This window comes from Ammodytes marinus, assembly GCF_949987685.1.
Source record: "Ammodytes marinus genome assembly, chromosome: 5".
In the NCBI taxonomy this organism is placed as follows: domain Eukaryota; kingdom Metazoa; phylum Chordata; class Actinopteri; order Uranoscopiformes; family Ammodytidae; genus Ammodytes; species Ammodytes marinus.
In genome coordinates, this window is record NC_137234.1 from 32785700 (window position 1) to 32809685 (window position 23986).

The window sequence follows — 23986 nt, forward strand, 5'->3', positions numbered from 1 at the left end:
CATCCACAGTGTTGGGTCTGGTGTCTCTCAACTTCCTCTTCACAATATCCCACAGATTCTCTATGGGGTTCAGGTCAGGAGAGTTGGCAGGCCAATTGAGCACAGTAATACCATGGTCAGTAAACCATTTACCAGTGGTTTTGGCACTGTGAGCAGGTGCCAGGTCTTGTTGAAAAATTAAATCTTCATCTCCATAAAGCTTTTCAGCAGATGGAAGCATGAAGTGCTCCAAAATCTCCTGATAGCTAGCTGCATTGACCCTGCCTTTGATAAAACACAGTGGACCAACACCAGCAGCTGACATGGCACCCCAGACCATCACTGACTGTGGGTACTTGACACTGGACTTCAGGCATTTTGGCATTTCCTTCTCCCCAGTCTTCCTCCAGACTCTGGCACCTTGATTTCCGAATGACATGCAAAATTTGCTTTCATCCGAAAAAAGTACTTTGGACCACTGAGCAACAGTCCAGTGCTGCTTCTCTGTAGCCCAGGTCAGGCGCTTCTGCCGCTGTTTCTGGTTCAAAAGTGGCTTGACCTGGGGAATGCGGCACCTGTAGCCCATTTCCTGCACACGCCTGTGCACGGTGGCTTTGGATGTTTCTACTCCAGACTCAGTCCACTGCTTCCGCAGGTCCCCCAAGGTCTGGAATCGGCCCTTCTCCACAATCCTCCTCAGGGTCCGGTCACCTCTTCTGGTTGTGCAGCGTTTTCTGCCACACTTTTTCCTTCCCACAGACTTCCCACTGAGGTGCCTTGATACAGCACTCTGGGAACAGCCTATTCGCTCAGAAATTTCTTTCTGTGTCTTACCCTCTTGCTTGAGGGTGTCAATGATGGCCTTCTAGACAGCAGTCAGGTCGGCAGTCTTACCCATGATTGCGGTGTTGAGTAATGAACCAGGCTGGGAGTTTTTAAAAGCCTCAGGAATCTTTTGCAGGTGTTTAGAGTTAATTAGTTGATTCAGATGATTAGGTTAAGAGCTCGTTTAGAGTACCTTTTCAGGATATGCTAATATTTTGAGATAGGAATTTGGGGTTTTCATGAGCTGTATGCCAAAATCATCAGTATTAAAACAACAAAAGACCTGAAATATTTCAGTTGGTGTGCAATGAATCTAAAATATATGAAAGTTCAATTATTATCATTACATTATGGAAAATAATCAACTTTATCACAATATGCTAATTATATGAGAAGGACCTGTACAGGTGGATATGACTTCGTTGGTTCTCTTATTTCATAGTCAGAGATGACTTCTTTCAGTTCTCTGCCAAACTCCTAATTCGTAGGCTATTTGACTTCGTCAAACGTGATGAAAATCTTTCTTTTTATCACGAATAGAGTTTTCAGATCTCCTTTATTTGCGCATTAAAAAAAATGATTGCCTAAATATGCCTTAACATTTCCCATACCCCAGGCAAAATTAAATATTTATTGCAACATAGGCCTATATAAATGACAAATATTAATATAATAAAAAGGCCGATGTCGCTGCAATATATGGGTCAGTGCAGAATAAAATGTCATTAAAAGCAAGTTTTCAATCTGAGGTGTTCACATGTTCTTGTTCAACAATATTCTTGTAATGTAAACTGCTGCAACTAAGCAGCTGCATATGTTCTCTTATTGCCTGTAAATGTACTGTCTAATTCTTCTTATTCGTGTCATAGGGCTAGCCTAGGCTAGGCCTAAATGAAATAGATTCAATAAAAGAAAAATCATCTGAAACAATATTTCCTGAGCTTCATATAACCTCATATAATGCTTCCAGTCAGGTGAAATAGCAAGTTGATCAACTTCAAGTTCATTTGTCATCCCTAGGTTAAAATTCCATTGAAATGACACATTGCCACACCGGGCATGTTGTGGTTCCGTTTCGTCCTCCCGTGTTTAGGTTTCGTTTTCCTCCACTCAAAGTTTCGTTTCTCGGGGTTTTAATATCAGCTGTCGGTCCTGAGCAGCGGGCACTCTGTGGAGATGTTTTGCTGGGGAGAGGACTGTGAGCGGGGCTTTCGGATCAGAGACGGCTCAACTATCAACAGCAGTCCAATGGTTGATGGAGCGCATTATTTACAGCTCGGCTATCACATCGCTGACTTGTCCGCAGGCAGCAGCGTGCTCGCCTTCGTCAAAACGAATGGCAACTCGTTCATCATTCGCACTAACGAGAGCGCGGACGGGAGAAGAGTCAGAGGGAAACAGAGTGAGTAGGCCTACCAGTCTTATGATGTGTGTGTGCCCATATTCCGTAGAATTAAGTACATTCTACTTCTCGCCTCTCCCACTATTTCCTGCTGTGTTTATGTACTCTGTCAGAGTTTGTGAAATTCAAAGAGAAGATCCAGGCGGTGGGCTGTAGGGATGACACGGTCACGCTGCTGACAGAGACAGGCAAAGTCCTCAGTGTGGACGCAGCCCACACCTACATTCCCAGGTAAGGAGAAGAAACTGGGTTCATGATGTCAACCAGTGTAGCCAACCAAATGTTCTTTTTTTTTTAGATTTTCTCTAAAAAAGGCGCAAATATAGCCTACATGTTTTGTATAATATAATAAGATGTACATATTCATTTTCAATGTCTCTTGTACAATCTGTTGGCCTATAGGCCACTTGAATTCATGCTAACAAATTCTGATAATTAGTCTACTAAGTAAAAGTATTGGTGCTCTTTTCTGTTTCTTGTTTTCTCAGGCCAGTGGAGGCTTTGTGTAACATACCAGTGTCTCAGGTTGCTTGTGGGAGCCAGCATTCAGTTGTCCTGACCAAAGGTACAGTAACCGCCACTAATGTACTAAGCTGAAAGCCACACACACACACACACACACACACACACACACACACACACACACACACACACACACACACACACACACACACACACACACACACACACACACACACACACACACACACACACACACACACACACACACACACACACACACACACTTTTGGTTTCATGAGTTTAGTGATAGTTGTTTCTGAGCTTTCTATCTCCACCCTAAAGCAACGTTTAGTTATATCCATGGTGCCCAGGGGCCTGTTGCATAAAACCAAGATAAGGGATTAACCTAGGATATTTCAGTTATCCTGGCTTGAGTTAGCCTCGATCCGGTTGCATAAAAGCGGAGGGACATAAGTTACCATGGAGATTTATCCTTTACGTTTAGCCTGGTCCCGACCAGGCTAAACGTAAAGGATAAACTTATTCTGTTGCCTGCTGGCTTAGTCAGCTGTCACTTCGATCTGAAATCAAGGTGTTTAACAGTTATTCCATGATCTTCTACTGCTTTATTTTCATTAGCCTGTTTTAAGGTACCACATAAAAGACTGCATTGTCATTTAGTTAAATAGTTCTTATTTTTTTTATTATTTTATTTAACCTGAACCATTTATAATTAACTTAATTATAATTAGATTAAGATGAAATTATAAAAAGTATAATCATTTATGTGATAGTCTGTTCATATTGCGGGCTATATTTATACAATTGATTATCGATGGCAGATGACGTTGCAAATGTGGGTCAAATAAATTCACTTTGTACTTATAACTATATCGAGGTGCATCTGAAACTAAATTAAATATCAATGAAAATTTCCTTTTTTCTGTAATTTAATTCAAAAAGTGAAACTTAAATATATTCTAGATTCATTACACATGAAGTGAAATTAATCTAGAATAAACATACTTTTCAGAAGGTCGACATTTCTGTATTATAAATCCTTTTTCTGATTGGTTGTATGCAATATTCTAATATTTTGAGAGACTGGATTTTTTATTCCATGATCAATCAATCATCCAAAAAGAAGGCCTGACATATTTCACTTTGAGTAATGAATCTATGAAAGTTTCACTTTTTGAATGGACTTTTCATGATATTCTATTTTTAGATGCACCTGCAGACTGCTCACTGTCAACTATTTTATCATAAAACAATGCAGGGACATCAAGATCAGTTGGCAGAGAATACATCTGCTGTATAAAATGAACTGCCCCCTGATTTACGGTTTAAACTACAAGGCATTGTGGGAAAAATTTCCATTTTTACATCAGTAAATCTGTGTTCGATCTCTGGGTCTACTTCTGAAAGCTGTGGGCTGGCACTTAACAGAATGACTTACACCTGGCTTGACAAAGCGGCCCCTTTACATCCTGGATTGGCGTTTATGCAACTGACTGATCCAAAGTGCCCAGGCTAGACTTTGTCAAGGCTGGCTTTATCAATCATCCTGGATATCTTTATTCCACTTTTATGCATTAGGCCCCAGATAACATCCAAGGGGCGGATTACTGTGTGGTACAAAGTCATGGTGCTTTCTCTACAGGTGGTCAGGTGTATACATGGGGCCAGGACTCCAGAGGCCAGCTGGGTCTGGGGAAGAGGAAGAGGAAGCTCGGGGCCGATTCACCCCAACACCTTGGCTCTCTGTCAGGGCTCCCTGTGGTCCACATTATTATTATTATTATTATTAAACTTGGATTTATATAGCGCTTTTCTTTGGTACTCAAAGCGCTTTACAGGGTTCCAGGTTCAATACGTTCACACACAGTCATACCGGTGGTGGTAAACTACGATAGTAGCCACAGTTGCCCTGGGGCAGACTGACAGAACACATCTCTGCAGGGGGAGAGCAGAGCTTCGCCCTCTCTGTCTCTGGAGCTGTGTTCGCCTGGGGAGGGAATGCCTGTGGACAGCTCGGCCTGGGAGACACCACAGGTAGAAAAACATACAGTCATTCTAGCTTACATTTATTTAAATATCTGCTAGATGTAAACCTGGATTGACTTTTTTTCTTTCTACAGACAGACACACACCAACCTCTGTTCATCACCTGAACATGAAGAAAACTATTCACATTTCCTGTGGAAAGGACCACACCGCCATTTTGACAAAGGTCAGACTTAGGAAGGTGCTCACAATTTAATGGTTAAAGATGGAGTCAGCGAGAATGTTTGTTGTTAAAACCACTTTTCGTCAAATTCAGTGAATGTCTCCTCAAGATCCGCTACTTGTCCGTACTGTGTGTGTGATGACACTTTGTTTGTGTCAAAACACAGCCTAGGCTCTGTAAACAAGGGGTTGTAAACAAAGTGGCTCGGACCGACCCACCATAAAAAATTGTTATTAGTGCAGCTTGATTTGAGAAATTAAGATTTACACTAGACAGTATAAGTACAATGAAATACAATTATATTTATTAACACGTTCTTTTTTTGTGATCAAATATACTCAAATGAATAAACAAAATATATACTGACATCCAGGTATTTGTAAATATAAAACCACTCTGTGACTTTACTTCCTCAGACCGGTGAAGTGTTAACGTTTGGCTCCGGTCAGTATGGACAGCTCGGTCACAACTCATTCAGTGATGAACTACGACCTCGGCTTGTTGCAGAGCTCTGGGGGGCAAAGGTCACCAAGGTTACATGTGGACGGTACTGTAAACGGTTTTTAACTTTTAACTTCAATTCAGCTCATTGTCGGTGCAATTACTCTTTCTCCAGTTGTGACTGTTTTAACTTAGATAGTAGTTAGATATATATATTTATAAAGTTTGACAGACCTCTTATAATGCAATAGTTGCAAGCTCTGTCAAGTCAGCACCATTCAGTAAACATACAGACCAGAGCAATGACATAGTCTGTTTGACAGTCTTTTAAAACAAAAGTCAAATCAAAGTATATTAATATCTCTGATGACATTAAAAATGTTTGCTGATGTAATATGTAGCATATCATCCACCCAGACATCACACATTGGTGATAACAGCCTCCAAGAGGGTCTACTCCTTTGGGCGTGGAGAGCAAGGGCAGCTGGGACACGGAGAGGAGACCCACCCGTCTGTGCCGCTACCAGTTCTACTGCCCCAGGGTAAATGCATTTTTGTTATAAGTGAATAAAACCATGCCACTGCAATGAATGATTTCATGAAGGAGATAAAACCATGCCACTGCAATGAATGATTTCATGAAGGAGATAACACTATTTTTACTTTCACCAATCCAGACTTTGCTGATGATCTTAAAATGAGAAACATCTTCGCTGGAGGAAACTGTTCGTATGCAACATGCACATCAAATGAGGTGCCAGCTTGAATACATTCAGTACACACTGAGATGGTAAGAGGTATAATAATGTAAACATCTAATCAAGTTGCTCCTCTTACAGGAAGTCCCTGAGGATTTAGATGCTGCAATTGGCAGCAATGCAACACAGCAATGTCTTGATGACTTCATTGATAAATGGACATCTGAATGTGAAAACCCAAAGGCATGGAAAAGGATAAAACAGTAAGTATAACACCATATAGTCTGAGAAGCCTGATGTTTTGACTGTCACGACTGAAATGATTCATTTGCACCTAAAGTCTTTAATAAAACAGTTTCCTCTCTGCAATGGACTAAAAATTTAAAATCTTCTCAGGGAAATTCACAAGACGTTTTCCTCTGCATCCTGTGTGAACAAAAGCTTCCTTGAGCAAAGGTAAAAATCATACCTCGGTGCATGATCGTCCCTTTTTTTATCTGGAATTATACACTGGCAACGTGGCACTAGGGATGTGTTGGCCACCTATAGGATAGACTGTGATTGGCACAAACACTTATGGTTCACAGATGTTGAATTATTATGACTTTGGTGATCCCTTGACTTCCTATAAGCACCATTATCAGGTCAGAAATTCAATTTCTCAAAGAATTTGGCTTGTTACAAGGTACCTGCTAAAGTAATGACATACCCATCAGCCATGGTATATAGTAATGGAGAAATGTGTGGTTGTATCAGTACAAAATACTGATATGTTAGTTTTGCCTCCAACACAATAGAATGTAGAGGAAATGGAATACTGTGTTTAAGTTATTTCTGGTGTCGCCATTATCCTTTATTTGGAACTAATTTATACCATATAAAATGTTCCTGGTCAATTTGGTCCAGACTGAAATATTTCAACAACTATTAACTTTTCTTGGTTCTCAGAGTATGAATCCTAATGACTTTCATGATCCCCTCAATTTCATCAAGCCCTCCAAGACACATTTGTGGTTATAATAAATGACTCAACAGGTATTGGATGGACGAGCACGAAATTTCGTTCAGACTTTCATATTGCCCACAGTATGAATGCCATTAACTACATTTTAATTTAGTGCTAATTAGCATGTGTTTTGCATGCTAACACAGGAAAGTCAAAGAAGGCAATCACGCTAAACATATATCTACATCAGTGTGATAGCATTGGCATTTTGTTAACACGTTAGCCTGATGATATTTGCATTTATCTCAAAGCACTACTTTGGCTAAGTACAGTATCTTCTCTTTTTGCCTTTAGAAACGATAAACATTTCCAGACTTCACCAAAGTACTCTGGCTTGAAATTGTCACTTGCACGACATGCTTTCAAGAAACTGGTAAAGAAGGAAAACGTTTTGGCAGAGGTACGTTAATGAATGTATCATCTAGACTTAATATGTGTCCAAGTTATCTACTATATATATCTGTTTTACTTATTTAGTTTAAATTAACCAGAAGTAAACCATATAATTACTGTTGATTTTTTTTATAAGCTTGTAAAATTATGACCAAAAATTCAAATCTAGACTTAGACATACACTCTACGTAGGCTACCTGAACCCAATCATTGTTGCTTGTTGAGTGACCCCTGTATTCATCAACAGGTTGAGACTGCTGTTCTACAGTTGCTTCCCACTCTTGATAAGAAACCAGTGGGAGTGGAGGGGTTGAGGATCTTCTTGCTTCTCAATGAGCTTCTCCATGTGATCCAGAGACACAAACGGCAGCAAACGAGCACAAAGCTGGCTCAGGCGGTCGCTGCTGCTGTACTAAGCTTGTCTGATGACAGCCTCACGGTCATAGGTATAATGTCAACACCACACATGTAACATTCCATGTATCTACATTAATTAATTACCTCTATCTTTAGCACGTTCAAACCTAACCCTACCGAAGGTTTAGGGGTTCACTAGAAATGTTGTATGGGATACTTGAACTCACTGATCGCAGCCTTACTTTATACTGTTCATTCTCTTTACACTGTGTCATAGCTGTATTAGCTTACTGCTAATACTGATGGAATATAAGTTCTTCTTCACATTACAATTGTTTAAAGGTGCTGTAAGCGGAATGGTTCTTTTAGCTAACTTCCTGTCAGTTACTGCAGTTAGCAGTCCCCTCGCTCTTCCCTACGTCACCACATTAATGCACTGCGGTCTTCAAGCAGCGAGTTATCTAGCATCATCTCAGATCCATAAGTGTGATAAAACATGATAAAAACCATCAAAACATACATTGGGAAGGATTTTTACCTGCTCCGCCATCGTAGGCGCATAAACATTCACCCATCTGTTGCTCTGCGGGTGCACCGGGTGCCGGTTTGTAGCGTTCTTTCTTCTGATTGGTTATCAGTAGTGGGATCCCCGAACAATGTAATTTGCCGATTACATGCAGAGCGGGTGACGGAGAGATCGGAGGTATGAAACGTGCACACTATATAAGTGATCACTGTATGAATAAAGAGCGATTTAATACGTATATTAACCTAAATATATCGCTCACTTCACCTTTAACAGTCAAAGCACAGGGAGGCTTTTATTGTGAAACTGTCACAGTGAGGCAAACTATTTGTATTGTTTTAAATGTTTTAAATAATGAAAGTAATAGAACAAGGAGTTGCCACAGTGAGCTGTTGGATCAAGAGCTGCGGTAAACAGGCTGATTTAGATATTAATTTCTACAAATGTCCATGTTGTCTTCTTCAGGGGACTGGTGGTTCTCACTGTCACCCTCCACCATGGTTAAACATGTAAAGGTGTGGAAGGAGGCCCTCACAGTGATCTTGTCCTTTGAGCCTGTTCCTCGCAACTCTGGAGTCAGAAACCTGCTGCTGGTCCTCCAGTCCATGTACAATGTAAGTATCAAATGTTAAATGTATTTGGTGTCAATCAATGTCACACATCAAAATCCAAAATCAGAAATCCTATTCACTCTTACTACACTCTTTACCTTGTTGAACTTTTCACCTGATAAATTAAACACTTTAAAAAAGGTGAACAGCAGGATTGCAGAACCACAAAGGATGCCAGAAAGTGATTTCTGTTTGTTGCTTGACAACAACTTTCTTCATGAGGATCTGCAGCTTTGGCTTACACGGTCTCAACACACGGTAAAAAGATAATGCTTCATTCATTAGAGAGCTAAAGCCATGTGCCTGTACATCATGGGTTTGAATTCACTCTATGGCAGTTGTCAAGTTTTTTCCTACTTCAGTCTCTCCATTTGTGGTCATTTTGTGATTTACATGTATTGTTAATTGTGAAGGACCTTTATGCATTTTCCCTTTTAGAATTGGCGTCCTGAGCCACTTGTCCTTTGTAGCTTTCCAATTGTGATGGATCTGCAGTCAAAGATAAACGTTTTTCACATGAATGCTGAGTACACAAAGGCAACTGAAGCCTTGAGCTGTATACTAGAGAACTACTGGGATATTTTCTTTGGAATTCCACTGTTTGAAGACCATTACTTTGAACTGGACCTGAGGCGATCATCGGTTTTGGAAGACACCTTTGAACAACTCGCTGCTACGCAACACAGTGTCTACAAGCTGCCACTTGTGGTAAACATGTAGTTGTTATTCCAATTTGTCATGGCATGGCTACAGACATACTTCAAAGCTTGTCATTTTTTATAGTTACTTTGGTGTTTTCGGGGGAAAATCAGTTTGTCCTCTTGTCTTCTAGGTTTATTTTGATGAAAACCCTACAAACGATGATGTCTACAAGAAGGACTTTTTTTACGAAGTGTTTCACGAGATGGTGTCAGCTGAATCTGGGATGTTCATGTTCAATGACTCTGGAACACTGGCGTGGTTCCCCTCGGAAGTAAGACTTCAAATGAAAAACTAAATTTTTAGTCAATTCATACAATAGATTTTAATTTTCTCCGCCATCAACACCAGGTGACACAAGATGACCAGAGATACTTCCAGTTTGGGCTTCTGTGTGGATTGGCTCTATACAACTACTGCATCATACACTTACCATTCCCACTGGCTCTCTTCAAGAAGCTGCTTGGTGTAAAACCTTCACTGGAGGATATGATAGAATTCAGCCCATGTGTTGGAGAGTAAGATCACATTTCTGTATTTTTTCACAAAGATTTTTTAGATATTCTTCTTGGAAGAAACTTTAAACATTGTTAAGCCTCTTTGATATATTAATATTATTTATTCTATTGTTTTTTTAAGGAGTCTGCAGTACATCCTGGAAGAAGATGAAATAGAAGACCTGGGCATGTATTTTTCAGTAAGAGTTTCTTAGATGGTCAATCACAAACTAATATATCGTCTTTATGATAATCACTGACAATTCATAATCATTTTGTCCTCACTTAAAACTGATCACCAGATCGACTGGGATGGGACAGAGGTTGACCTTGATCCTGAACATCCTGAAAAGCCAGTGACAAGGCAAAATAAGTATGACTTCTTTTTTTACACTATGAAAACAGCAAGAGTAGCTCAAAAACATTGAAGATGTGGACCGGAAAACCAAAAGGTTAAAGATGCTGTAAAGCTTCATTCCGAGGGGAACTTCACAGTCTGGAGATACATCTTAAAGGGGTAGTTCAGGATTTTAGACATAGGGCCTTATTCCCAAGTTAGCCTTGGTGTTCTTTATCAGTGGAGACAGTTTTCAACACATTTAATTCAGTCCTTCTAGTCGCAGAGTGCGCTCGTGCTAAGCTAGCTCACGGCATCGGGGGGATACCTAGCCTGCTACTAAAACAGTCTTACCCACTCCACAGTACACCTGAGGCCAATCAATTATAACGCAAGACTATCGATGTAAATGTCTGTGTTGATAGAATAATTTTAGAAATAAAACCAACCTCGCATATTGCATTTTGAGGGACTTTATTCCTTGTAGGCTGCGGCAGCGGCGGACTAATACCTAGGTTACAGGCTCTATAATAGTTTGTTTACCTGCTGCTGTCTTACAGACGCAGAGTACAGTGCACAAAGGAGTTGTATTAGCCTATGCAATAAACAAGATATGGCCACGTTTGGAGGACTTAGCAATGCGTCTGCTTTTGAAGACGATTATGAGGAATTTGTTGTATCCAACGAACCGTACCTGTACGAGCCGGAATACACTGATGAAGAATTGAGAGAGATGGATGCTCAAAGGGCAGAAAGAGAAAGAGCGTCTGTAGAGACAGCCCCCGCTGGAGCTGCAGCAGAGAACCGGGACAGAATGACGGTAGACTGGTGGCAGTGCAGTTTCAGTTTCTGTCCCACGCTGCTCTGTTTACTTTCTGCTGTAGTGATTCGGTTACACAGCAAAGTAAAAGTCCGTTGCTGCTAAGAAAGTAGTCCCTCAAAATGCGATAATTCATGCGATGCGAGGTTGGTTTTATTTCTAAAATTATTCTATCAACACAGACATTTACATCGATAGTCTGGCGTTATAATTGATTGGCCTCAGGTGTACTGTGGAGTGGGTAAGACTGTTTTAGTAGCAGGCTAGGTATCCCCCCGATGCCGTGAGCTAGCTTAGCACGAGCGCACTCTGCAACTAGAAGGACTGAATTAAATGTGTTGAAAACTGTCTCCACTGATAAAGAACACCAAGGCTAACTTGGGAATAAGGCCCTATGTCTAAAATCCTGAACTACCCCTTTAAGCTTTTGTAAACATGGGTGACCATTTTCAACTTACACATCATGCAATTTCCTGAATTGTCAAAATACCCTTTTATAACAGCTGGATAATGAATGAATGAATGAGTATTTGATATCCATATCTTGTCATTTACAGTTCCCATCCCACATGGAATTATTCAGACACATTAACTAATAACAAACCAAGCCTTCCTGTTTTAATATCCTACTCGTCCAACAAAAAAGTGAAAAAGTTTAGAACCCTATTGTTTCATTATGTGACATATATCTTATTTAAAGGGACATCCAATAACATTTTTGCTTAGTTTTTTTAACCAGACATGGGGGTATTGTATCCCCCTTGAGATCACCAGTGTGTTTACTAATTACATGACCAATGGTAAATACGTTTAATAATGAGATACAAATTGGGACCTATGTGTTGAATTGAACCTTTATCTGTTGAACAGGGAGGAGTTTGTGGATGCCTACGTGAATCACGCCTTCAACACCTCAGTGCAGAGTGTGTTTGGGGAGTTCAGACGAGGCTTCTTCCTGATATGTGACCAGGATCTGGTGAAACTGTTCCGGCCAAAGGAGCTGCAGCAAGTGCTGGTGGGAAAAGACTTCAATGACTGGGACAAGCTGAAAGAGGTACAGTCTAAAACTAGAGCTCCTTATTGTGGAGTTTCTTTTCTTTGCCACTGCACCTGATTTATCACATCCTGCAATTTCCTGATTTCAATTGTACTAATGGTCGTCTGTTTCACTGTAATTAGAACACCGTTTATGAGTCGGGTTACCATGTTGACCACCCCACCATACAGATGTTTTGGGAGGTTTTTGATGAACTGACTGAGGATCAGAAGAAGGCTTTACTTTGTAAGTATGTTATCTAATGTTAGCAGTCTTTTCATTGTGGAAGCTTTTAGCCAAACAGGTTATATGTAAGCATTTAAAAGAAATACAATTTATTAGGACAGAATTAGTCTATTCAATTAAAATTATATTGTTAATCTGTGGGACTAGATGTTAGTCTATATATATATATATATATATATATATATATATATATATATATATATATATATATATATATATATATATATATATATATATATATATATATATATTTATATATGGTAAATTATGTTCTACCAGCAATTGTATTTGCTTGGAATCAATACAATAATGTGCAGACTTTAACTATAAGGATGCCACAGAAATCAGTTAATGAAAAAGAAACAAAAAGAAACAAATGAATTACCACTCTTTCTCTCCACCAGGGTTTGTGACTGGTTTTGACAGGGTGCCTATTCTTGGCATGGAAAAGCTCAAGATGACAGTCCGGGTTAAACAAGCCGAGGACCTCTCCTTTGACCAGTACTACCCGGAGTCACACACATGCTACTCATGGCTGGACCTGCCCTTATACTCCACCAAGGAGATCATGCAAACAATGCTGACAGAGGCCCTGAGCAACAATAAAAAAAGCTACAAGTGATGGTCTGATGGACTGTAGCTAGAGAGAAACAGGACTTCCCATTGAAATAGAGCAGTTTGTAAATAGATAACTGTCGCAGACTTTGTAGATAATCTTAGTTGCACCTGTATTAGTAAACATGTATGGTTTATAATTCTTAATGTTGAAAGCAAATGCCACTTCATTGCACGATTACCTTTCCGTCATGACATTTTTATCAGCAGAATGAAGCTAGTTATTACACGGCAGTGATAAATGCTGTGTTCGGATTGGTCAATCAAGGCCTACCACCACTAACAGATAGGCTATTCTTGAAAGTAACCAAGAGAATGCTACCTGATAAAAATGAATCGACAAGTGGTTCAGGAAACATTTTTTAAATTACTAGATTACAATCATCACGAAATCCCTTGATGTGTCCCGCTAAAGTCCGTTTACGCACAAATATGTAGGACCCTCTACTAGGCTACTATGCATTACTGTCTCCATAGACAGCAGCCTACATGTTCAAACAGCGCCACCATGCTGCGTTGTGGCTGGAATTGGTACTGCAGCCAATCCCCTGTACAGTTTTAATGAGAGTTCCATTCTGTGTGAAATTAAAAAATAACAGAATGATCAAACAGTCTGATGGCTCATGTTTCCAGCAGACAAAACAACTAAACAGTAGTGCAATGACAGCTGTGGATAGGAGACATGTGTTTAGGCTCATCAGACACCTCACCAATCAGCAAATAACTGATAAAAGCGAATCTTTTATGGATATGCAATGATAATAATTCATAAATCCATATTTCACGGCAATAGCTGCTACCCATAATGCAATGGGGTAGTCTCGGACGTGTAAAAAAGCCAATAATTTGAAAATTACAGCAATTTACAATATGAAAAGTGTGTCTGGCAAATGAGTGAGAGAAGAAGAGTGTGTGAGAAGTGAAGATGAGCAGTGAACAGACGTTTGCACCATGAGTAAAACGAAGTGGACCATGCAGGCCTTTAAATATAACGTGGAATGCTGATTCGTTATGTAGGCAGCAGATTGATCTGCAGCTCTGGTGTACGGTGTACGTGGCCTAGGGAATATGTGTGCCCCGGGCTCTTCAATCCCGTCCCCAGGACTCAGTGATATCGTGACGCGTCCTGCCTGTGTTTTGTATGCTTTAATGCAAACACATAATTTATCTTATTTTTGTCAGATTTCAGACTGTAACGGTACTTGGATCGGTGAATAATAGGCCTGTCTATTTATTTATATATTTTTATATAAGCATCTTCGTCTTGAAATAATAGCCTATAGTGTAACAACGTAGCCTAATTCGTTGGAAGCAAAGAAAAGCTCTCGCGCACCTGTTGTCTTACTAACCCAAAGGGTTGATTATAACTTTCACAGTGATTCAAAAAAGAATAAATAGAAAATATCCCTATTATTCAGGGGGGGGGGGGGGGGGGGGAAGGCAAGCGCTTTGGTAAATATAGGCCTACAGGAGGATATGATTTATTTCAATGGCAAATTGTAGCTTACAGTAGGAGTGACAAATAGAATTGAAGTTGATCAACTTGTTATTTCACCTGACTGGAGGCAATAGAAAAGGAATGATGGTGATCTTTGGGCATGAAGCGAGATTGTGCTGCAGCCCTTTGGTGTCACGGTGTCTGCTCTCAAGGAGTTTAGCGATGAGTCCAACTGACGGACTGCGACCGTCCGTGACGGGACCAGGGTTCAGTGAAATCGTAGCGCGCCCCTGCCGCTTTTTTGGATGTTAAAGAGGCTACTCATTTTGAACATTGTAATTTGTACAGTAGGAGTGATGGATACACTTGAAGTTGATAAACTTGCATTACACCTGACTGGAAGCATGAGGTCGGGTAATATTGTTTCAGCTGATTTTTCTCTTATAGAATCGTTATAGAAATCTTATAATTTAAATACAGCACTTTATTTAGCCTATATTGCCTTTTTTCTCTCCAAATTAAATACATTTGAACTCGTAATGATGTGTTTTAAATGTTATTCAATCATTTTCCAATACCTTAGGCCTGCCACCACTAACAGCCTATTCTTAAATGTATTAGCCTATACAAGACCATATTTCACTAATAAATAAAGCAAAATTAATCGACAGGTGGTTCAGGAAACATTATTAGCCTACTGAAATGGCATGATAATAATAGCCTACATGGGATTTGTATATCGCTTTTCTAATACTCAAAGCACGTAAAGAAATATATTCCGCCCATCCATTTCAGCCTGTGCTTTATTACATCTACAGCTGGATATGACTTCGTTGGTTCTCTTCTTTCATAGTCAGAGATGACTTCTTTCAGTTCTCTGTCAAACTCCTAATTCGTAGGCTATTTGGCTTCGTCAAACGTAATGCAAATCTTTCTTTTTATTGGCCGTATCATCAGAAATAGAGCTTAAGACCCATTTTTTCAGATTCAAATAAATTGCCTAAATATGCCTAAACAGTTCCCATACCCCAGGCAAAATTAAATATTTATTGCAACATAGGCCTATATAAATGACAAATATTAATATAATAAAAAGGCCTATGTCGCTGCAATATATGGGTCAGTGCAGAATAAAATGTCATTAAAAGCAAGTTTTCAATCTGAGGTGTTCACATATTCTTGTTCAACAATATTCTTGTTATGCAAACTGCTGCAACTAAGCAGCTGCATATGTTCTCTTATTGCCTGTAAATGTACTGTCTAATTCTTCTTATTCTTGTCATAGGGCTAGCCTAGGCCTAAATGAAAAAGATTCAATAAAAGAAAAATCATCTGAAACAATATTTCCTGAGCTTCATATTTTAACCTCATATAATGCTTCCAGTCAGGTGAAATAGCAAGTTGATCAACTTCAAGTTCAGTTGTCATCCCTAGGTTAAAATTCAATTGAAATGTTGTGGTTCCGTTTCGTCCTCCCGTTCATATGCAGCATGAACGTAGTTGTGTAGAATGTGGTACAGTTGGCCTCATTTGATTTGTGTAGGTGAAACACTGCTTAGGTTTCTCTAAATAAACAGAGTGAAAACTGCTAACCATAAAGTGAAAAACAGAGTCACTGTGAGATGGTATAAAATAAATGAGTAAATGGAATGAGTCCAATCACGTGTCTACATTTATTTTTCCATTCATAAGTTGCCTATGTATCTTCCATCTGTTGAAAAAAGGAAATAAATTGGCACGTGTATAATTTAAAACATGGCACTCCAGACACCCTAGAACAGCTAAGGATCCAACTGTTTCTAATCCAGGTTCACGCACAATAGTAAAGTGCAAGAAGCCACAAGCTAATGTCAGCATGCTAACATGCTCACACTGGCTTAATGTTTAGCTTAATGTTTAGCATGTTTACCATATATGATGGGAATGTGATTAGTTTAGCAGATGTTTAAATGTGGACCAAAGTAAAAAAATAAAGTCAGGGGCAAAATCACATACATTTATTTTTTTAAATCATCCTGAATTGTTATGGCATTCTATCCAATAGCCTGGTTTGTTTAGACATTTCACTTAACACCACACATGTCAACCTCATTGTGGGGCTTCAGTAAAAGTCAGGGGATCACAGCATCACAATGTCTCCTTCATCATCATCATCATCATCATCATCATCATCGTTTAACGGCAATCCATCCAGTAGCTGTTGGGATATTTCATTATTGGACTACATTGCATATAGCGATGCAGCTGTCAAAAAGATCATCAGCTGAGGGCCAAAGCAACTTAGCTCCTTTAACAATCACACTTCAACACAACCACACACATGTACTGTATATGTTTTGCTGTTGGAATGCAGCTGAACATGAATATGTTTCTCTGCATAAATATACATTGCAGCATTTTCACCCTTCTCATCCTAAAAGCAGACTAGGGTAAAGATATAAAGAGTTTGAAGGAAAAACACATAATTATACAAAACAAATCAAATCATAACCATGATTATCGTAATAGTTTAAGTGCTCATGAAAGTACAAATGCCTCATTTCTCAAGTATCTGTCTTTTTCCCACAAACATCCAGCAGAGTGTGTGTGTGTGTGTGTTTGCTGTGGGCCCAGCTGGTCCCTACTGGGCAGCTGGTTTCCATTTAAGGCCTTTTTTATTGTTCCTCCAGGGAACAGATAACGACTGGTCCATTTGTGCTTCTATCCAGCATAAGGAAATGAGGTACATCTCTGCCCCTGATTCACGATGAAAACACAAAAAGCCCCAAGTGCTTTTCATTGCACACAGCTGGCCGTCCACACTGTCCAATGGGAGTCTGACTACAATGTCGTGGTCTCAGAAACAAAGATGTGTCGATGTCCAGACTGAGTTAAACCAGCTAACCAGCGTCACATCCTTGTCTCTGCGTTTAAACTAAATACTGTACATTCTGAAGATTTCAAAGTCAAAAGTCCAGCGACACACAAAAGTCTTCTTAGCAAATCAAGCTCCAGCTGCATGGCTGTTCACACACACACACACACACAAACACAGGAGTGCTTCGGATGGCAGAAGGAAACATTCTCTTACTCTTTGACCTTTGCCAATTCATTTCCCCAAAGATGATCTACCAGCTTTAGATAAAGTCTCATACGGCTCAACTGTGCTTTTGAACAAGTCACGAGCCTCTTCAGATCCTGCTTCATAACCACTACGCGCTGGAGCTCCAGCAGATCCCACTCAGCCCTTTCGGGGGACTCACTAATGCGTGACAAACACCTTCTTTTGGCCGTAATCTGTCTCTTCCACCTCCTCCGTTTCCTCCACCCTGGCCTTCCACTTGAAGGGCCAGGAGGTGGGGCTGGTCCTGTTGTGGCAGCTCAGGCTGGGGTCGTGCAGGAGGTTCCACATGAGCCAGATCTGAGGAACGTTGAGGCTGTGGACCACCATGAGCTCCCGGTAGAAACAGGGGTCGAAGGTCTGGAGGTGGGGCGCCGCGGACGGCCGGGGGATGCCGAAGGTGCGGAAGCCCTGGTGGCGGGATGGTTTGATGCCGATCAGCTGGAGGCACATGCCCAGAAAGACATCGTCGATGGGGAACAACTCCACCTGGACGTAGAAAACAAAAACCCCATTGTAAAATCCAAAGAATTCTAAACACAGATATATACTAAGGCCTTGTCCACACATACCTAGGTATTTTTCGTACCCTTAGCTTTTTCTGAGCAATTTGGCCTTTTGTCCGCATGCAAACAGCGCAACCGGACACTCAAACTGCAGTTTTTGAAACCTCCTTTGTAAGCGCTGATTTTGGGAAACTCAGTTTTTGCCTGTATTCACAGAGACAGGGAAACCTTTGAGAAATGCGGTGCCATGTCCTAGATTTTATGCATGGCAATTGTTGTTTCAATCTACTGAGTGCGCTCCGGGGAACCCAAGATTGCGGGTTTCAGGTTAGTTTTTGCCAGTTAGATAAGTTTTTTGTGTAAAATACCCATGTACGTGTGTGGATAAGGTAAACTGCCTATACCTGTTGACAGGAAGAGCTTAGTTTCCGAGCTGTAAGTCCCGACATGACAAACCCTCCTCCCCCGGCGTAGTTCGGGTACAAACCGCCTCCGTAGACAAACTCTGGCACGTAGTACTTGGAACTGCGCCGGCGAATGGGCTTAGCGTTGATGATAATATCGCCAACGAACAGATCCTCGTCCGGCTTTCGACCTTGTAGCATCTCTAGGATATTATCTATGTTGACGTACACATCTGCGTCACCCTTGAAGATGAACCTGAGCAGGAAAAGATCAAAGGAAAAGAAAGCATCAGATGTGAGTCACGCATGGCTAACACTCAGTAGCCTAGTAGTAGTTAGGGATGGCTAACACTCAGTAGTAGTAGTTAAGGATGGCTAACACTCAGTAGCAGTAGTTAGGGATGGCTAACACTCAGTAGTAGTAGTTAGGGATGGCTAACACTCAGTAGTAGTAGTTAGGGATGGCTAACACTCAGTAGTAGTAGTTAAGGATGGCTAACACTCAGTAGTAGTAGTTAGGGATGGCTAACACTCAGTAGTAGTAGTTAGGGATGGCTAACACTCAGTAGCAGTAGTTAAGGATGGCTAACACTCAGTAGCAGTAGTTAGGGATGGCTAACACTCAGTAGCAGTAGTTAAGGATGGCTAACACTCAGTAGCAGTAGTTAGGGATGGCTAACACTCAGTAGCAGTAGTTAAGGATGGCTAACACTCAGTAGCAGTAGTTAAGGATGGCTAACACTCAGTAGTAGTAGTTAGGGATGGCTAACACTCAGTAGTAGTAGTTAGGGATGGCTAACACTCAGTAGCAGTAGTTAAGGATGGCTAACACTCAGTAGCAGTAGTTAGGGATGGCTAACACTCAGTAGCAGTAGTTAGGGATGGCTAACACTCAGTAGCAGTAGTTAGGGATGGCTAACACTCAGTAGTAGTAGTTAGGGATGGCTAACACTCAGTAGTAGTAGTTAGGGATGGCTAACACTCAGTAGTAGTAGTTAGGGATGGCTAACACTCAGTAGCAGTAGTTAGGGATGGCTAACACTCAGTAGTAGTAGTTAGGGATGGCTAACACTCAGTAGCAGTAGTTAGGGATGGCTAACACTCAGTAGTAGTAGTTAAGGATGGCTAACACTCAGTAGTAGTAGTTAGGGATGGGGCCGATCCCATCCAATATCGGGTCGTTCTGGCTGCTATCTACTTAATGATTTTATTTTATTTTTTAAATCTAAATGATTTTATTATGAAATCATTTATATTTTGAGACCATAGCTATGTGATATATCACACATTATTATTAGTATCAGCAATTCCAAAGCTGAGTTCTGATGTTCTGCATTCAAACAGTTCAAAGCTGTAAGATAAACCTACATGCAATTGTGTATATGTGTTGCTCTTTTAAATCAGAATTGCTGTGTTGCTTAAGCCTTTCCTAACCTTACACACCACATCAACACCAACAAAGAAATGTAGAATAATTATGGTATCGGACAGTATCGGTATCGGCCGATATCCAAAAAAACAGATATGGGAATCGGATCGGAACTACAAATAGTGGATCGGTGCATCCCTAATGTGTAGTAATAGCAACACTGACTTGACATGAGGACAAGTGCTGTTGAACCATTGCAGAAAATGTGTTTCCTTCAGCGTCAGGTTGAAGAAGGTGTCCTCAAAGTCCCAGAGCAGGATATCCCTAAAGGTTTCACTCTCGTAGGCCAAGAGGCGATCCCACAGAGGCAGGACAGTCCCGTTCCTGGGAACCCCGAGCAGGAAGACGGTACGAATGGACAGACCATTTTCAGAAAGTCCCTCTTTACCCCAGGTCCGACGCACCACCTAAAGAAATCATGAAGTGCAGAGAGAAAAAGAGAATATTTGGTTGACCAGGAACCAGGAGTGAATCAAATCTAAAGCCTAAACCTTTTCTTGAGCTCCAGCGCCAGTGTCCGGGGGGGAGGGGGAACACAGCAGTTTGTAAACGCTGCCATTCCGAGAAATATAGAGTGTTTTGTGGAGCTGATTGGTTTAATCAACTTTGTGTCAACTTGTTGGGCGATGGCTGGAATGTAACCAACATTCATTTGAATACAGGTGTTAGGCAGTCACTAGCTTTAATACAAAGATATTTATCATAGCATCTAACAGACTTTATTGTTGTCACGTTTTTTAGCAAAGACCAACACACAAAATGACCTATTTTACCTGTCGTTTATCAAAATCTGCAGCAATAGATTTCACCGCAATGAGCATGTAGGGAGCAGTCGTGGACCCTTCACTCCCTCCTCCTCTTATGTGACATTTCTCTGGCTGGTCCATGAGCAGTTTGAAGTCTCTGTTGTCCTTTTTCCTCAGGTAGCCCTCGAAGTCAAACGGTGGCAGTGTGGGCAGGGGCTTGCCGGCCATTTTAGTGGGGACGACTTTTTTCTGCCGCACCTTGGACTTCCCCTTAGATCTGAGCTCAGATTTGGACTTGGGCTGAGAGAGTTTGGACTTGGACTGAGCAGCTTTAGACTTGGACTGAGGCCTGCAGGGAGGCAGCCGTGGCTCCGATGGGACCTGCTTAATGAGGAGAAATGACGGGAGACGGGGAAATGTCAACGACAGCGGAAAAAAAAAGAATTCCAGTGCAAATTTGTGTTTTTCGTGTTGTCGTCATGAGGACCAACGACGATGATAATGCAACACTGACTTTTCCTGAGCCTACCACTGTTCTATTTAAATGCTCCACTGGCTAGTTGCTATCTTTGAGAGAAGCGAGAGTGAACCAACGCCTTAAAGTTGCAGACTATAAAAACAAAATGAACAATGTGAAAGATGCTAAAACCTTTTTTTTTTAAAAAAGCTTAGTAGAGCGAAAAGAGAAGTTGAAGAGATGAGGTCATACCCCTGTAGACTCCTGGCCTACTGTGGCCCCGCTGGTGCCTAGCAGGGTCCTGCTGGAGCTGCTGTTGCTGTGGACTTCCAGCTTCCACACAGGCCTGTCCCACCCAGAGGAGATCACAACCTGGAAACATATGTGATTTAAAATACTTTTCAAGAAGGAGAAAGTTGTATTATCTGGTTAAATATTTTGAAAGAACTGAAGTAAATCTACCCCTCCTATGCTGTGACTGGTTCCTTACCTGACGGGCATAGAGCAGCAGACAGAAGAGCATGAGTAGCAGCATAGTGCACAGCACATCTCCCTTCACATGGAGGATCCGTCTCATTGTGGCCATCTTCTCCTGAAGACACTTACGTCAGTTACAGTAAACATTCACTGAGGAAAGGGGCCTGTATGAGCTGACAATGTAACAAATAGATCTCTCAATGTAAAAGCTGGTTGTTAACAACAGAGTGCATAACATAATAACTTTCTGCCCATACTTGAACAACTTATTACATTTTCTGTCAGTTCTAAGCGAGCAAAATAATTTTTAGAATTGAGACGTATGGTTAGCATCAGGATGACTAGCACTGCTGTTCTGTTACTGCTATGTGCAGCCCTCTATGTCCACCACTCAGAAGAGGGAAAGTGGGGAGTTGTGGATTGTGATGGACAAGCCTTTCCCAGAAAGTCTATGATGGACCAATAAGGCTGTTGATCGATACTTTGCTGACCAATGCCAATTATGTTGTCACATAATCGAGCAGTTCATAAATGATGAGTTTTATTAAGCTAAATAGTTTTACTACATTATAAGCTCTCACAGGTCATACTGCCCTATAGGTATTGGTGGAGACAGATACAAGGGAAACACAGGGATGACATATGGCCATTTGTTCTTCACTGACCTCAAACTTCTCAGTTTGTCTCTCAAAATACGGTCAGATCAGCAATGTGCCGGTTGCTCTCACCTGTTTAATCCAGGGGTACAGCAGCACTCATAGTGCAGGGTCCATCTGCCCAGTGTCAGTCTCATGACAGGCACCGATGGCTGGGGGAGCTTCCTGGACAAAACACAGACAAGGGAGAAGAAAAAAAGGTGATTTGAGGGGGGATTAACTGTCTCCAAAGTCTACGCTTGTGTGAAACCATTGCTCATCTCGCCTAGTAATGCAATAAAATCATCTTCTTTTTGTGGCATAAATGAGTCAGCAGATTCTTCTTGTCTGTGGCAAAAACAGCAAATACCTATGACGCAGTAGCGTAGCTGTTGCTGTCCAAACAGCAACTCAATGATCTACTTCTTACTGACTGAATCAGAAGCATGGCTTTAATACTCTGGAGGTCACAAGATACAGGCATCTTTATTATAATAACTGGCTACAATAATAAGAATAATACACTTTATTTATACGGCACTCTTCAAAACAACGTTACAAAGTGGTTCACAGGGTCAAACAATGCAGGCTACAGTATTAAACTGAGCAAATAGCAGTTTAGTGCAATAGGAGAACATAGGAGCTTCGTCACATCACCTAAAAGTAAAAACCCTTTGAGTAGGCCTACGAACTGATTTTAAAGTGATAGCCTACACACGATGGGAGTGCTTGGTTTCCCATCGATGTATAGCCTCGTTGAAGGAGGAGTGGGAGGGTCCTCTGCTTATGTAAGTGAACATGCGCGGGTACCACTTCCAGAGAACACTGTGTCCTCCTCCAAACATCGCATCATTAGCAGACATCTCTATAGGAATGATATATGCTGCTGACGTGCGTGACAGTCAAATAACAGCTGTCTGTGTCAGTCAAAGACGCATTCCAGACAAGAGACGAACCAAACCCGTCGCAAACTTCTCTCACAAGTTACAAAGAAGTGTCCAACATGTGTAGGCTAGGGCTGTGCTATAGTTTGCATGTTTTAATTCACAACATCAACAGTGAATCTGCTTGGTTTTTATCATCAAAATGATCTGAAATGATCCCAGTCTTAAAGCATTTTCATTCAAACTCACCAGACAGGAGACGCAGGAGGAGGTCAAAGTGAAAACATCTGTGCTGTGGATGTCTGAGAAGTTACTAGCCTATGTCTACAACACGGGCTAACACTCCGGACACTGACGCACTAACTGATTCCCAAAGTTTGCAGAACGAAGATAGGAGAGAGCGATCCAGATGCTGTGTGCGCGAGAGCGTGTCGGTGAGGGAGTATTGCCACAGAGTGTAAACCCCTCGTCTGTCTCCGCTACCTGGCAGGGAGCCCGCTCCGGCTTTAGGGGCTGCTGCGTTTAGGTGCTGTAGGAAAATGTCGTCATCTGCACAGTCAGCAAAATAACGTAGAATGTGGAAAAAGACGAACCTTGTGTTCCAATACCCATAGCCTACTTCCCCACTATTTAGTGTGCCAGAAAAAGATTTAGGATGTCACAATACATGCACGTCAATTCTTCCTTATCTGTTTTTTTTCTCTCCTGTGGCCCTAAAACTCCTATGTAG

At 41.1% G+C, this 23986-nt stretch overlaps 2 protein-coding genes across 2 annotated transcripts; one reads left to right on the top strand and one right to left on the bottom strand.

Moving 5' to 3' along the window:
• Positions 1-1980: 1980 nt before the first annotated feature.
• Positions 1981-13663, top strand: LOC307250624 (putative E3 ubiquitin-protein ligase HERC4; the record flags this gene model as incomplete). Its single annotated transcript, XM_080027740.1, has 23 exons — positions 1981-2206; positions 2320-2437; positions 2695-2771; positions 4332-4450; positions 4606-4723; positions 4810-4901; positions 5315-5445; positions 5757-5881; positions 6017-6093; positions 6179-6300; positions 6434-6493; positions 7338-7443; positions 7684-7882; positions 8785-8933; positions 9072-9188; positions 9369-9638; positions 9763-9903; positions 9981-10147; positions 10269-10326; positions 10429-10499; positions 12154-12337; positions 12463-12565; positions 12970-13663. 23 exons carry the CDS (start codon positions 1981-1983, stop codon positions 13185-13187), a joined length of 3048 nt encoding a protein of 1015 aa, XP_079883866.1. The 3' UTR covers positions 13188-13663.
• Positions 13664-17728: 4065 nt separating this feature from the next.
• On the bottom strand, positions 17729-23761 carry b3gnt9 (UDP-GlcNAc:betaGal beta-1,3-N-acetylglucosaminyltransferase 9). Its single transcript, XM_080027447.1, has 8 exons — positions 23506-23761; positions 22466-22558; positions 21751-21852; positions 21513-21632; positions 20831-21187; positions 20223-20464; positions 18629-18884; positions 17729-18207 (listed from the first exon to the last, which is right to left on the bottom strand). Exons 3-8 carry the CDS (start codon positions 21844-21846, stop codon positions 17860-17862), a joined length of 1419 nt encoding a protein of 472 aa, XP_079883573.1. The 5' UTR covers positions 21847-21852; positions 22466-22558; positions 23506-23761; the 3' UTR covers positions 17729-17859.
• Between the last annotated feature and the right edge of the window lie 225 nt (positions 23762-23986).